General features: G+C 35.7%; 1 protein-coding gene across 1 annotated transcript; it reads left to right on the forward strand.

The window, feature by feature from the left end:
- Positions 1-4,307: 4,307 nt before the first annotated feature.
- On the forward strand, positions 4,308-5,541 carry LOC133031134 (uncharacterized). The gene has a single exon (XM_061104506.1). The coding sequence runs from the start codon at positions 4,431-4,433 to the stop codon at positions 5,370-5,372; it is 942 nt and encodes a 313-aa protein (XP_060960489.1). The 5' UTR covers positions 4,308-4,430; the 3' UTR covers positions 5,373-5,541.
- Positions 5,542-12,712: the final 7,171 nt, after the last annotated feature.

Below are 12,712 nucleotides of genomic sequence, written 5' to 3' on the forward strand. Positions count from 1 at the left end.
CGGGAAGTTAATGAAAGACTTCAAGAATAGGATGACAAAAGACATCATAATGCCCGCGTTGAAAGAGAATGATCCGGGACGACCGGCACAAGTCCCCGAAAAGCACCCGAGATCGACGCCGCCGATTGGTGCAAATTTGCCGAAAGTCGACTAACTCCCGAATTTCGGTACGCTAATTATATTAACACTAAGATAAACTCTTAAATACAAGTACATGTATCTAATGTATTTTTTTGGCATTGTAGGAATTGAGTAAGGTGCAACGTGAACGTTCCTCAAAAATTCAATCCCGTACATCGAAGTTGGCTCTGAGTGGAATGGTGAACGTACGTAAGCCGTGGTAAGTAATACTTAAAATTTAATGTGCTATACAATTTAATTGGTACTCATTTCATTGTTATAACGTTATGTAGAAAAAGGATCTCGAAGCTGCGCATCCTCCCCGCCACCGTGTTTGGATTAAATCTCGCACCAAGAGTAGAAAACTTGTCACTGATTACGACAAGGAAATTGCCGAGAAGATAGTAAGTATATATTAATCCTTAATTGAGTTCTACTCATGAGTTAGTGTATATAATTCATATACTAATTGCTTGAATATATGCGTGCATTAGGCTCACTAGAGGAGAAGCTTAGTCGTGGACAAATTCGTGTCCAGTGGCCAAAACGATATCCTCACGCAGCGCCGGACACCGCAGCATCCCGGACGTGTCGTGGCCGCCGGGTATGCTATTACTTCAAATGTTATTTATTTAGTTACACAAATGAAATCGTTGCTAATTTGCATTTTATGATTTGTAGGTTCCCGACTGTGGCATCTCAACTGCTCTCTACAGAAGAAAAGGGAAGTGTCTCGATGTTGTGGCTCGTGCAAGCGAAGGAGATTGAACAATTAAAAGCCGAAGTCCAATCCCTTAAGCAACAGAGAACGCCGCCGAACAAGAGGAAGAAGGAGAGGTGGCTGGTGAGGCGTATGTTCCACAACCATACGCTCCTCGGTGATGAGGTACAACCACAAATTTATGCCGAGGAGTACATTTTCCTCAACGACCAAGGTATCCTATACAATTTTGATGACCATGCGGCCCTTAATCGTAGTACATCTCTCGCTTCCGACAACATCGACAATATTGTGGCCCGAGGGTATTTGTACGAGCATGTGGGTAAGATTAAAGTTCATTGCCAGTGATTACGATGATTCACATGCTCGATCATGGTTTCGAAATCCCGCAAGAGGACGCCGAAATCCTGGGCCCCAATTGAAGAGTTCGTATATGTTAGGGACGTGTACCGTATGTTCCTTCCTTGGCCTAAACACTTAATTTTAACAACCGAGGTAACTTCTCAACCGAAATTAATTATTAATGATTAAGTGGAGTTTGAATATCTTCAATATTCATCCGTAGTGAAGTAGGTTCTGCGAATATATGTGTTGCGTGGGATGGATGAACAAACTACCGTTATATATGTGTTATTTGTCGTTATACAAACCATGTTCAAAATTTTTGGGGTCATTCAATTACAACCGTTATGCCGCCGAAATTTCGTAGAATTTAGATAAAATTTGATATATATATATTATGTTCCGTTTTTTGTTTAGGGTCCACTCGCTCAACCGCCCTCAAGACGTGATGCGTCAAAGGGGAAAGCTCCGATGCTTTCTCCACAAAGTCGTGGTGCACGGGAAGATGAGTTGTTCACGAAGAGAAGATGGCGTTGATCCCTAATTCGCTAAAATGGATGATTCATGAATTCCTAAGGCTCAAAGATAAACGTGATATAATCACAATTTCGTCCCCCGAGGATTCATCGCACCGCGTACCCGTATCATTTTATCTCGGAGAGGATTTGCAAGCAGTTGCTACGTGTAACTACATCGCAAACTGTGGAATGTCGTTTGGAATGATGTATACTCTTCTTTAATCTAATTAACCTTATATCATATTATAGTTAAATTATTATAAGGCACTAACACTTTTTTTTTGGCAAGGTGCACATATGGGAGAGCATCAACGTCCGAGAAAATTTTCAAGTTTTACGACCCGGAGCTTCTCACAAGGTAATGGGATCGCCGATGAAGAACGAGTCGGGCCTTTTGACGATGCGGCAAGACGATTGGCTAATTGGTTATCATTAATGAACAAAGAACCACCAAATGTTCTTTTATTCCTTGGAATATCGGGTAAACTTTATTAAATTCTTTAGTGCTAATTGTTCATTTCTATATTATGTCTTCAAATTATTTTTATACTATCTTACTTATATTCCAATATAATTTTCTAGGATGCATTGGACGCTAGTGGTGGTTGCGCCGTGAAAATTATCCATTTAAACCCCGTAAAAGGCCGCCCAATTCCCGAAGAAATAGAACAAATGATCTAAGGTAATAATTTAATGACTTCTTATGTAACGAATTTAAATTAACTAACGAATTGAAATGCTAATATAATTTTCCTAAACAGGCATTCATGTATATAGGGACGCACATCGCATCTTGGCCCGTGGCAAGGAATTTCACAAGCAAATCGTCCAAGACAACCTAAAAGCCAAGAATGCGGTTTTTATGTTTTGAAATATATCATCGACATCGTCGCACGTGCCAACCCCAACCGTTACATACAAGATCAAAAAGCCGTAAGTTTTAATTATTGATCATAGTATATAAATTTTATAATAACAAATATATAATATACATATACATAAACTAATATAAATTTTTAATTTTTTTAACTGCTTGGTGGTAAGAAGCAATACGATCCAAAAATGGTAATTGTTACCACTACAGCGAAAGTGGATCGAACAATTGATGGCGGTGATTCACGGTGACGATTGAGGTTCAAAGGACGAAGAATTTTTCTTCATTATGTTATTTTTATAGATTAACTTGTAATTAGATTTATTAACTTATTAATATTTTTAACTAATTTTACATGTTTGTGTAATATTTAATTACTTTTATGAAATCAAATTATGTTTTTACCCAAATTTAATTACTATTTAATTTAAAATGTAATTAATATATAATTAAATTAAATAAATATGTAATTTAAAATTTAAATAAATATGTAATTTAAATTAAGTAAAATAATATATAAATTAATAAATATAAAATTAAAATAATATATAAAATTATTAAATATATAATTAAAATGAAATTAAAATAATATAATTAAATAAAAAAAAAATTTGAAAAAACTGAAAATCGCTTGCTTTTGGCGTCGGTTGATAAAGCCCCTATGGCGTCGGTTATGAGCTTATAACCGACGCCATAGGTACCCCTATGGCGTCGGTTATAAGCTAATAACCGACGCCATAGGGGTACCTATGGCGTCGGTTCATATAAACCCTTTAGCGTCGCCCTGATCAGCGTCGGTAGCGAATTTCGCGAAAACCGACGCTGAAAGGGCTTAAAAACCGCCTCTAAAGGGTGTTTTTGTAGTAGTGGCTCGTGGTTTAGCTAAACAAGCTTTAGTGTTGGATAATAATTCTATTATTTTCTATGTTGTTATAAATGACTCTTTTATTTTGTAATGACATACTTTTTTTTATAAAAAAAAAAGAAAAGTAAGTAGAATATCTATACTTTAATGTTCCTATAGTTCATCTTCAAATTGTTTTTAAGTATCAAATTAAACAGTTTTATTTTTTTAGTTCAAGTTCAAGATAGATGTAAATATATATATGCAAAAAGTAATACGTGCTATTTATAATTATTGTTAGTTTTTTATGTTCTTTTTATCATTAATACCCCTATCATTATCGTCGGTATGTAGTTTCGTATTATATGTAAGCAATTCGAAGTAGACAATAACAAAGATGACTGTTATTATAATTAATTTTGGCTATTTTTCAGACAATGATATTCCTTTTTTTATGTTTTCCGTTTAATAATATATCATATATGCTGATATATTGGAATAATTAATAAGGGAGTTACTGAAAATTGTAGAAAGATATATTTGGAAATAAAGGATTTCCTCATTGCCACAAATGATATGAGTTGGTCACTGACAACTGTACTTTCCTTATACTTTCACCATGTAATTGCTACCATTATTAGATTGATTCACAATAACTATTGCATTTACTCATTAATTTAGTCTCAGCATATTCAAACACTAATTGAAATCTCTCTTCCATTGACCATTATTCAGTCTTTCTCCGGCACATTATACGTACCTGTTGTTTGTCTGAGTTGTCTAGTCATCAACTTGAGAATATTACCAAATATTTTCAAATAAAAACTGTGAATTGGATATATCTTTCTAAGCTTGAATACAATGCATTAACTCCAAACCCTCCATAAAAAGAAGACCAATCTCTCATTAATCTTCACAAAAAAAAGTTGATACTTATCAATAACATCATTATATTTTGTATTGAGTTCTCTCTATTTCTTTCTCCTTTACTAGTTCCATCTTATTGTATTCATGGAGAAATTCAGTACTTCCGAAGCTTCTCCTTCTGAGACCTCAAAGGTAGACGAAACGAAGAGACTGGCCAAGATGAAGTCTATCATGCCTGCTGCAGTACTAGATTCAGAAAACAAATCCCGTTTTCTTCTAGATCTGAAACTGTCCCAGAACGATAAATCGTTCCTAGCGGCTGGTAGTGGGAGTGGCACCGACAAGGGCACCGGTTCAAGGAAAGAACTGAATCTCTTCAGTTCTAATCAACTTGTTGTTAGCGCTGCACCTTCTCTTCTTTCCAACCACAACCAAGAAGAAGAGAATAAACCCTCATCGGCGGCGGAGGAATTGGCTCAACCGGCTAGGGTTTTCTCGTGCAACTTTTGCAAGAGAGAATTCTCCACGTCTCAAGCCTTGGGTGGTCACCAGAACGCTCACAAACATGAGCGTATGATGGCCAAACGACGCCAAGGGATTGATGCTCATGGGCCTTTTGGGCCCCACCGTTACTCACCCTATTACCCATACTATCCCTCATCGTCATCTTACTATGGAGCTTACAATAACAGATCCCCACTTGGGATCATGGATTCGGTGATTCATCATAAGCCTAATCCCTACCCTTGGTACAATAGACCGTTCGGGATGACCGATTATGGCAGCAGCGGCGGTGAACGAGGCGGCGACATGGCCCCTTGGTCAAGGCAGCCCTCAATGCTGAACTCTGGACAACGTTCGAATGATCAGCGACTCAACTTAGATGCCACTACTCCTCGTTCTCGTAATACTATTACTACTACTGCTGCTGCTACTGGGGTTGGTGGTTTGGCCGGTAAGGTTGATGAAATCAACCGTCCCAGTACCAGCAGCGGTGTCGATTTCTTCCGGCGTAAGGAGCCCCTCAAGACCAGTAATAATCGTTCGGGTCCTTCTTCGGGAATTGATTTGTCTCTTAAACTTTAATAAATTAAGTAATTAGATTTCATTTGTTTTTATTGTATATATGCTTTGTTTGGTTTAATTTATGTAGACAGCAAGAACATAAAATTATTAGTTTACTTAATTTATGTATATGTGGTCTGTTGTTTGTTCAGACGTTTGTTTAGTTTTTATGAACTTTGTTTGCACTTGTTGCCATCATATATGGTTTAATTTTCCAACTCTTTTTTTAATGTGATAGATATTGTGTTTGTTTTCATTCTACCATGAGCAATTAAATCATTCTTGTTTGGCCTAATTAACAAGCATGGTGAATCCCTTCCCTTTCATTTCATGCTAATAATTTCATCATTACTAAAGCTAGGGCAAGATGAATTTCCACAGATTTGTTTGACCCAAGATTCTTTCATCCCTTATCTAGTTGGTGAAAATTGTATAGATACAACTGCTTGAGTGAAACACTTTTGTTGGACAGAGTTGTCTCTCTCTCTTTCTGGTTTATAGGAAGTATTATCAACTAACAATATGGTCGTACTGGTGATGGTGACAGGGTGTGCTGGAACTTTCTACAAATGTATATAAGATATACTTTTGGCACTTGGGTTGGGCTCCAAGGGGTGAGGATTCACAAAAACTTGACCCACCACACACTCGTCGTCCATTCGGCAGTGTGGCGTAGGCAATATTTTTTTTTAGAAAATTACACTATATGCTATTTTTTTTTTTTTCAAATTTATTGTTTAGGTTGCTCCAGTAGTTTCGCATGTGGTTTTTAAGTGGGTTACTATATATGTGGATTTTCGTTGCGATTTAGGCTGCTCCCATAATTGCTATGAGAGTTTTTATGTGGAATTTCGTAAAATACAAAAAAATAAAATTATTTTAAAGTTTAAAAATAAAAAAAAGTATCTCCTATTTTCTTTACTAAAAATTTATTTAATAAAATAATTATTTTTTATTTTATTATTTAATTCAATTTTAGAAAACATATCTAATTAAAACAAAATACGATTAGTATTAGGCACAGGAGGTGATTTCTGTTGTCGTCATTTAGAGGAATAAATCTTCTATCTGGAGGCTGCATGTTACATTCTGTGATATTGTCTTAAGGCCAATGTGGTTTTTAATGCTAAGTTCGTTTAGATTCTTAGTTGTCTTAAATTTGTTGCTCATCGTCTTGCAGCCTGGGTCTCTTTGGTTGGCCTACTTCATTTGTTTGCAACTAAAGAGGTTGAACCATTTTGTTTCCACGTGTTTGTTAATAATAAGAAAAAAAAAATAAGATGACATAATCGTATTAATTTATGGAACGCGTTCAATAACTTTTCTCACGACTCATAAAACATTATTATTCCCGTCTTAATTTTTTAGTCTATTAATCAATATTATGTTATTGCACTAATGGAAGAATCACATTTTTTCATATTGAAAAAACTAAAAACTTAATTTTCACTAAAGATTCATCTGAGATATTATATGTGAGAGTGTATTTGACGGTTCACTATAGTTCAGTGCGGTTCTGATATAGTATACGACTAGGCTATTTTATCCTGAGGACGACCAGCTTTCTTCAATTGCTTGCACATCTTAGGCAGTGTTACAAACGTAATAAAGAGAGCGGCCTAATTTGCGATTCAACCCAAAAATTTTGTTTGCTAATATCCTATCACTTCTGTTAATAGCAATGTCTATAACAGGGTAGGTATCACTACAAAAAATTTTACTTAAATTTATGACTAAAAGTAAAAAAAAAATGTGATTAATTATAAATCATCATTCTTATATTATGACTAAAAGTATATATTAGTCATAAAAATTATAATTATTTGTTGTGACTAAATGTGTATCTTGTTACAATACTTGTGACCAAAACTAATTTAGTGACAACTTGTATCTAAATACTATGTTTATTTACTAGTAACTTTTTGTTGTGACTAAAAGTCGCATTTAGTCACATAAAATTTATGTTGTGACTAAAAAGTTGTCACTAAATATAGTTGTTATTTGTAGTGTATGTAAAGAGATTATAATTTTGATCCAGTTTATTAGCTGAAATGAACAAGAATTGGGTTCACGTATAGCCCTATATATAACTCATATTATCATGGAGTTTGAACTTCTTTTATGGGGCGTTGTCGAGCATGATATTATGAGAGTATATATATGCAATGGTTTCTCTCATTATTAGCTATAGTGTCCTAGAGAAGAGGCTAATGAAGCTCCCAAAGTAATTAGCTCACTCTTGTGGATTGCATATGACTTCTCACCTACAAAAATAGCTACTTTTAGAGACAAATTTTTAGTCACAATATAGATTTTTTGTGACTAAATATGACTTTTAGTCACAACAAAAAGTTACTTGTGACTAAAATATAGTTTTTTGACATACAAGTTGTCACTAATTTACTTTTAGTTACAACAAGTATTGTGAATAAAAACACATTTCGTCACAACAAATTGTAATTTTTGTGACTAATACCATTAGCTACAAATATTTTAGTCACAACATAAAAATGATAATTTATAATTAGTCACAACTTTTTTACTTTTAGTCATAAACTTTAGTGTGACTAAAAGTAAAATTTTTTTTAGTGTCTCTATGTATGCAGGTAGTTTGTGTTTCCCAAACTCATGTCAATTCTTTACATATAAAAGAGAAAAAAGAAAAAAGAAAATCACTTACTATTTTATATTAACAGACAAACTTCTTTATTGGTCATACTAAAATTAACGAGTCACCGATCACTATAACAAAATTACTTACTTTTTTGGAGACCACGATTAATTTATCTTTAGTAAACAAAGAGATATGTATTTAGAGAAACATTAATAAGAGGGGTGACTAGCATTAACTAAATTGTTGTAATAAAATATAGAATTCTGCACAATTTAATTTAATTACTATTATACAATATCATTAACCATTAATAAAAGTCACACCATCTTATATTCCTAGGGTTTCTATCTCTTTTTGAGAAAGGAATACGTTAGGTTACGTCTCTATGTTGAAAGGGTATAGTTTTCATTAGTGCGGCTATGGGAAGGACAACGACATTCTCGACGTCAACATCTCCTCCACGACAACAACAACATCTCGACAAATTTGGTCCTCTCGATGAGGGACTATTCTCAAAGTTGGCTGGGGCAGTTGCTCTAGTTTAGTGAGGCGAGTGGCAAGCCAGAGCTCTGGTTGGTAGAGGGTGCAAAAGGAGGCGCGATCAATGGTGCGATTAGTGGTGCGAGCAGTGGTGCGGTCGGATGAGTGATTGGAGATCTAATTGGAGGGACGAATGGAGTTAATAGGTGCAATTGGATGTCCGATTGGAGGGGCGTGGCATTAATTTCTAGATTTTGGGGTTGATTGCCTTGCTCTGGGTAGTGTTTTGTTGGGTTTTGATTGTGTTTCTATTAGAGAAGTGGTGTTTGGTTAGGTACGGGTTGTTTGGCTGAGTCTTTGTTTGGATTTGGTTGTGATAGCTGATTGGCTCTAGGTTGGTGGGGGTCTGTTTGGCTGTTGGTTATGGGTGTTGACGGGTTGCTTGCTATGTGGCAATTTATGGTAATGGTGTGGGTAGGATTGTAGGCGGTGGTGAATAAGGGTGTGGGTTTGACTTGGGTGTGTTGCAATTGTGCAAATTTTGGCCAATTGGGGCTGAGCGGGGTTAGGTGTTTGGTGAGTGTGATAAGGGATTGTAGCCAAGTATGGATTTGGAGTTAGTGACCAAATTGATAGAAGTATTACATTTGTATGAAACTGATGGTCTTGTGGTCAAATTGAATAAGGATAGTCTCGAAGATAGGAGAAGGAGATTGGAGGTGTGTTTGGTGGGGAAGGTCATTGGTCCTAAGCCGGCTAGTGGAGAAAGACTTGAGAACGCTATGAAGAGTATTTTGAAGTTTAAGCATTGATTTCAGGTTGAGGAATTGAGTGCGAAGAATGTCTTTCAATTCTTTTTTGGAAGCAAAGAGGATTGACAGTATGTTTTTAGTGGTGGACCTTGGACGTTTGAGAAGCAACTATTATGTTTTGCGAAGCCAATGAAATTAGGACAGGTATCTAAGATGACTTTTGACCATGCATCTTTTTGGATCTCAATTACCAATGTTCTGCTTGCATGTATGTCTGAGGTGTTTGCTCGTGAATGGGAGAGCTTGATAGGGGAGGTTGAGGATGTAAGAGTGGCTAATAGAGTTATGAAAGTTCGTGTGCGAATCAATATTACTAGACCTCTTAAACGTGGCTTAACAGTGGCCACTGATGAGAAGGGGACTGAGGTATCTCTACTCTTTCAATATGAGCACCTCTCAAAATTTTGTTATGATTGTGGTATCATTGGCCATAAAGCTTTGGATTGCCCTCTTAAAGACTTTCAAGCTAATGAAACAGGACTAGTTCAGAGTGGACGCTATGGGTCGTGGTGTGCTCCAAGCTCTTCGCCTAGAATTCAGAGACAGTGGGGTGGAAGTAAACAAACTAAGTTTGGGGATGAGTCACATTTTATGAACATGAGAGAAGTGGGCAGATTAGTGGAGGCTATTAAAAGTTCTATGCCAAGAAGAAACACGGAGGAAAAGGTTGCTACAACATCTGTCTTAAAAAGACGTGAACGAGAGGAGGAGATACGCATTACTTTGGGCAGTGAGACAGTAACTGGGGAGATCCCTTCAGTCCAAACTATGAGACCTGGCGCCCCTTTGGTGCCATCTGCTCGGCGTAATACTGAGGAGGAATGTACACCTATTATTTTTACAGTATCTCCATCGAAAGATGTTCAACTGCAATTTTACAGTAATCTGATGATGAATTATGGGCTGATACATCACCACTGTTAGGGGTGCATCACCCTTGCCCTCCTGAATAGGTACATCGAATTGGCGAATCCCATGGGAATGATGAAATTAAAAGTTGTGATAAAGGAAAAGTTGTTGTCTGCTCTGAGATGGTGGTAGGAAAGTTGTTTCAAAGCACTTTTGAGTCATTGGTGAAAGCCCAAAAGAAGAAAACTTGGAAGAGGCATACACTCTCCCTAGATGGATATGGTGTTAGTAGTTCATTAGCTGATGGGATGTCTACATAACAAAATCAAGATATACGGTGTCCTAGTGGTGTGAAAAGAAAGAATGTTACTGATGGTAAGATAGAAAAGAGAAGAGTAAAACAAAATATTCCACCAATTGTTAGTCCTATGGTGGTTGAGGATGAAGTGGCGCAGTCTGCGGAGCAGACTCGACAGCCCCAATGAGTATCTTATGCTGGAATACCCGGGGACTAGGGAACTTAGGTGCAATGTTGCGGACTATTGTGTGTAAGCATTCCCCACGCTTGGTCTTCCTGTCTGAGACTAAGCTTAGTGGTAATTGGGCAGAAGGAATTTGAAGACATCAATTTTTTTAATAGCTTTCATGTTGATTGTGTAGGGAGTAGTGGTGGACTTTTATTGATGTGGAATGATGATTGGGATGTTACTATTAAAAGCTACTTTACTAGACATATTGATGCTCTTGTACATGTTGGGTTTTGTGCCCTAAATAAAACCCATTATAATCTGATTAGTTATCAATTTAAGAGATTAGAAGTGGTTTATGTTAACATGTATTTTTCATGTTTATGGTTTAATATATATGCACAAAATCAGTTAAGTCCAGAACATATATTTATTCACAATTACAGTATTGTCAACACAGTGGAATGTGATTGTGATTATATGATTCAAAAGACTAAGTCCCTGTTTCATCAGTGTTTTGGATTTATGCTGATGTGATAATCAGCGATGAAGTATACTTACACTTGGAGTAAGTGTTATGTTCTTTCCAGGACATTGGTAAAGTATACTAGTTTCGAATGTATGGAGTATACATTGGACTGGACCGATATTGAACTTGGTCAAGATATTATAAACTTACCGTTGTATCTTTCCAAGTCAATATCAGTAGTTGATCTTAGATTAAAAGAATATAACTCCTGATATGCTTAGGCTCAATCTCAGGAGTACTATTCATGTTCTTTGATTTATTAGTTAAGCCTACTTTTGGGTCAGGGTGATACGTATATTTTGGGAACATGATAGTATGACTGAGTGGGAGCGCTGAACATAAATATAGAATCTATAGCTTCTACTGGTGTATAAAAGTCAAGTGATGATTTCCTTTGAGCTTAGTTAAATAGAAGTAAATGGATGAGCTCTTGTTTCAGTTACTATATCTTAGATCACTAAAACATCATTTACAGGTAGCTAAGTATTTTAAGGGGCCAAATACATTGAGGGATGAAAACAGTAAATTTATCCCATCTCGATGTAAATCATCTATATAGAGGATCTTTGATCACATTAAGATTATAACAATGGTTAAATGAGATAGCATATCTATATCATGGAACATATAGAATGCTCTATATAAGTCTGAGAGTGCAATTCCAAGTTCTAAGAGTGGATTCAACAAGGAATTAATAAGTTAGGGATTTACTTGGTAAATTTGGTTCAGCTTATTGGAAGCTCAGCAATATAGATCCATGGTCCCCATTCTAGTTGAGACCATACTGTTTGTAAGACTCAATAATTGATTTATGATTAATCAATTATAATTCTAAAAGTTAGACTATGTCTAATTTGTGAATTTTCACTAAGCAGGGATGAAATTGTAAAGAAAAGAGATTCTAGGTTTATTTATTAATTAAGAGACTCTATATGTCTAATTAATAATTATATTAAATGACAATATTATTTAATAATCTATTTTAGTTATTAAATAATTAGTTTTGGCATTTAAATTGTTAGAATTAGAAAATTGGTATTTTTGGGAAAATAGAAATAAAATTGTGGAAACTACAAAATCCAAGTGAGGCTCAATCACACCATGGTCGGCCACTTGTATTGCATTTCCCAATTATTATTTTTATTTTTTAAATGTCAAATAATTACTAACCTAAACCTATCAGTTATCTATAAAAGGAAAGTGGTGGCTCACACTAAATAAGGCAATTAAGCAATTACTCTGTAATTCAGGAAACTGCCTCTTTCAGAAAGTTGAGCTTCCCTATTCTCTATATATAGCCGCCCACTCTCTTCCTCTTGTATGCTTGAACAATACACAACAATACAAGAGAGATACAAGTTTCGAAATACTTAGTGAGAGAGTAGTGCCCACACACAGCAAACAGTACCTCAATCATAGATTGGAAGACTGTGAAGGATCACATCCAGCTGAAGGGCATTCGGGCTCAGATCTTGATTATACTCTGCAACAGAAAGCAATCAAGGGTTAGAGATATGAGTGGAAGGAGACATATTATTCCGCTGCAATCAATGTAAGGTTTTCTTAACTTTATATGTGTTTTCTTTTTATCGTTTTAGAAGTTCATATTT

The sequence above is a fragment of the Cannabis sativa genome, chromosome 9 (genome assembly GCF_029168945.1).
Source record: "Cannabis sativa cultivar Pink pepper isolate KNU-18-1 chromosome 9, ASM2916894v1, whole genome shotgun sequence".
In the NCBI taxonomy this organism is placed as follows: Eukaryota; Viridiplantae; Streptophyta; class Magnoliopsida; order Rosales; family Cannabaceae; genus Cannabis; species Cannabis sativa.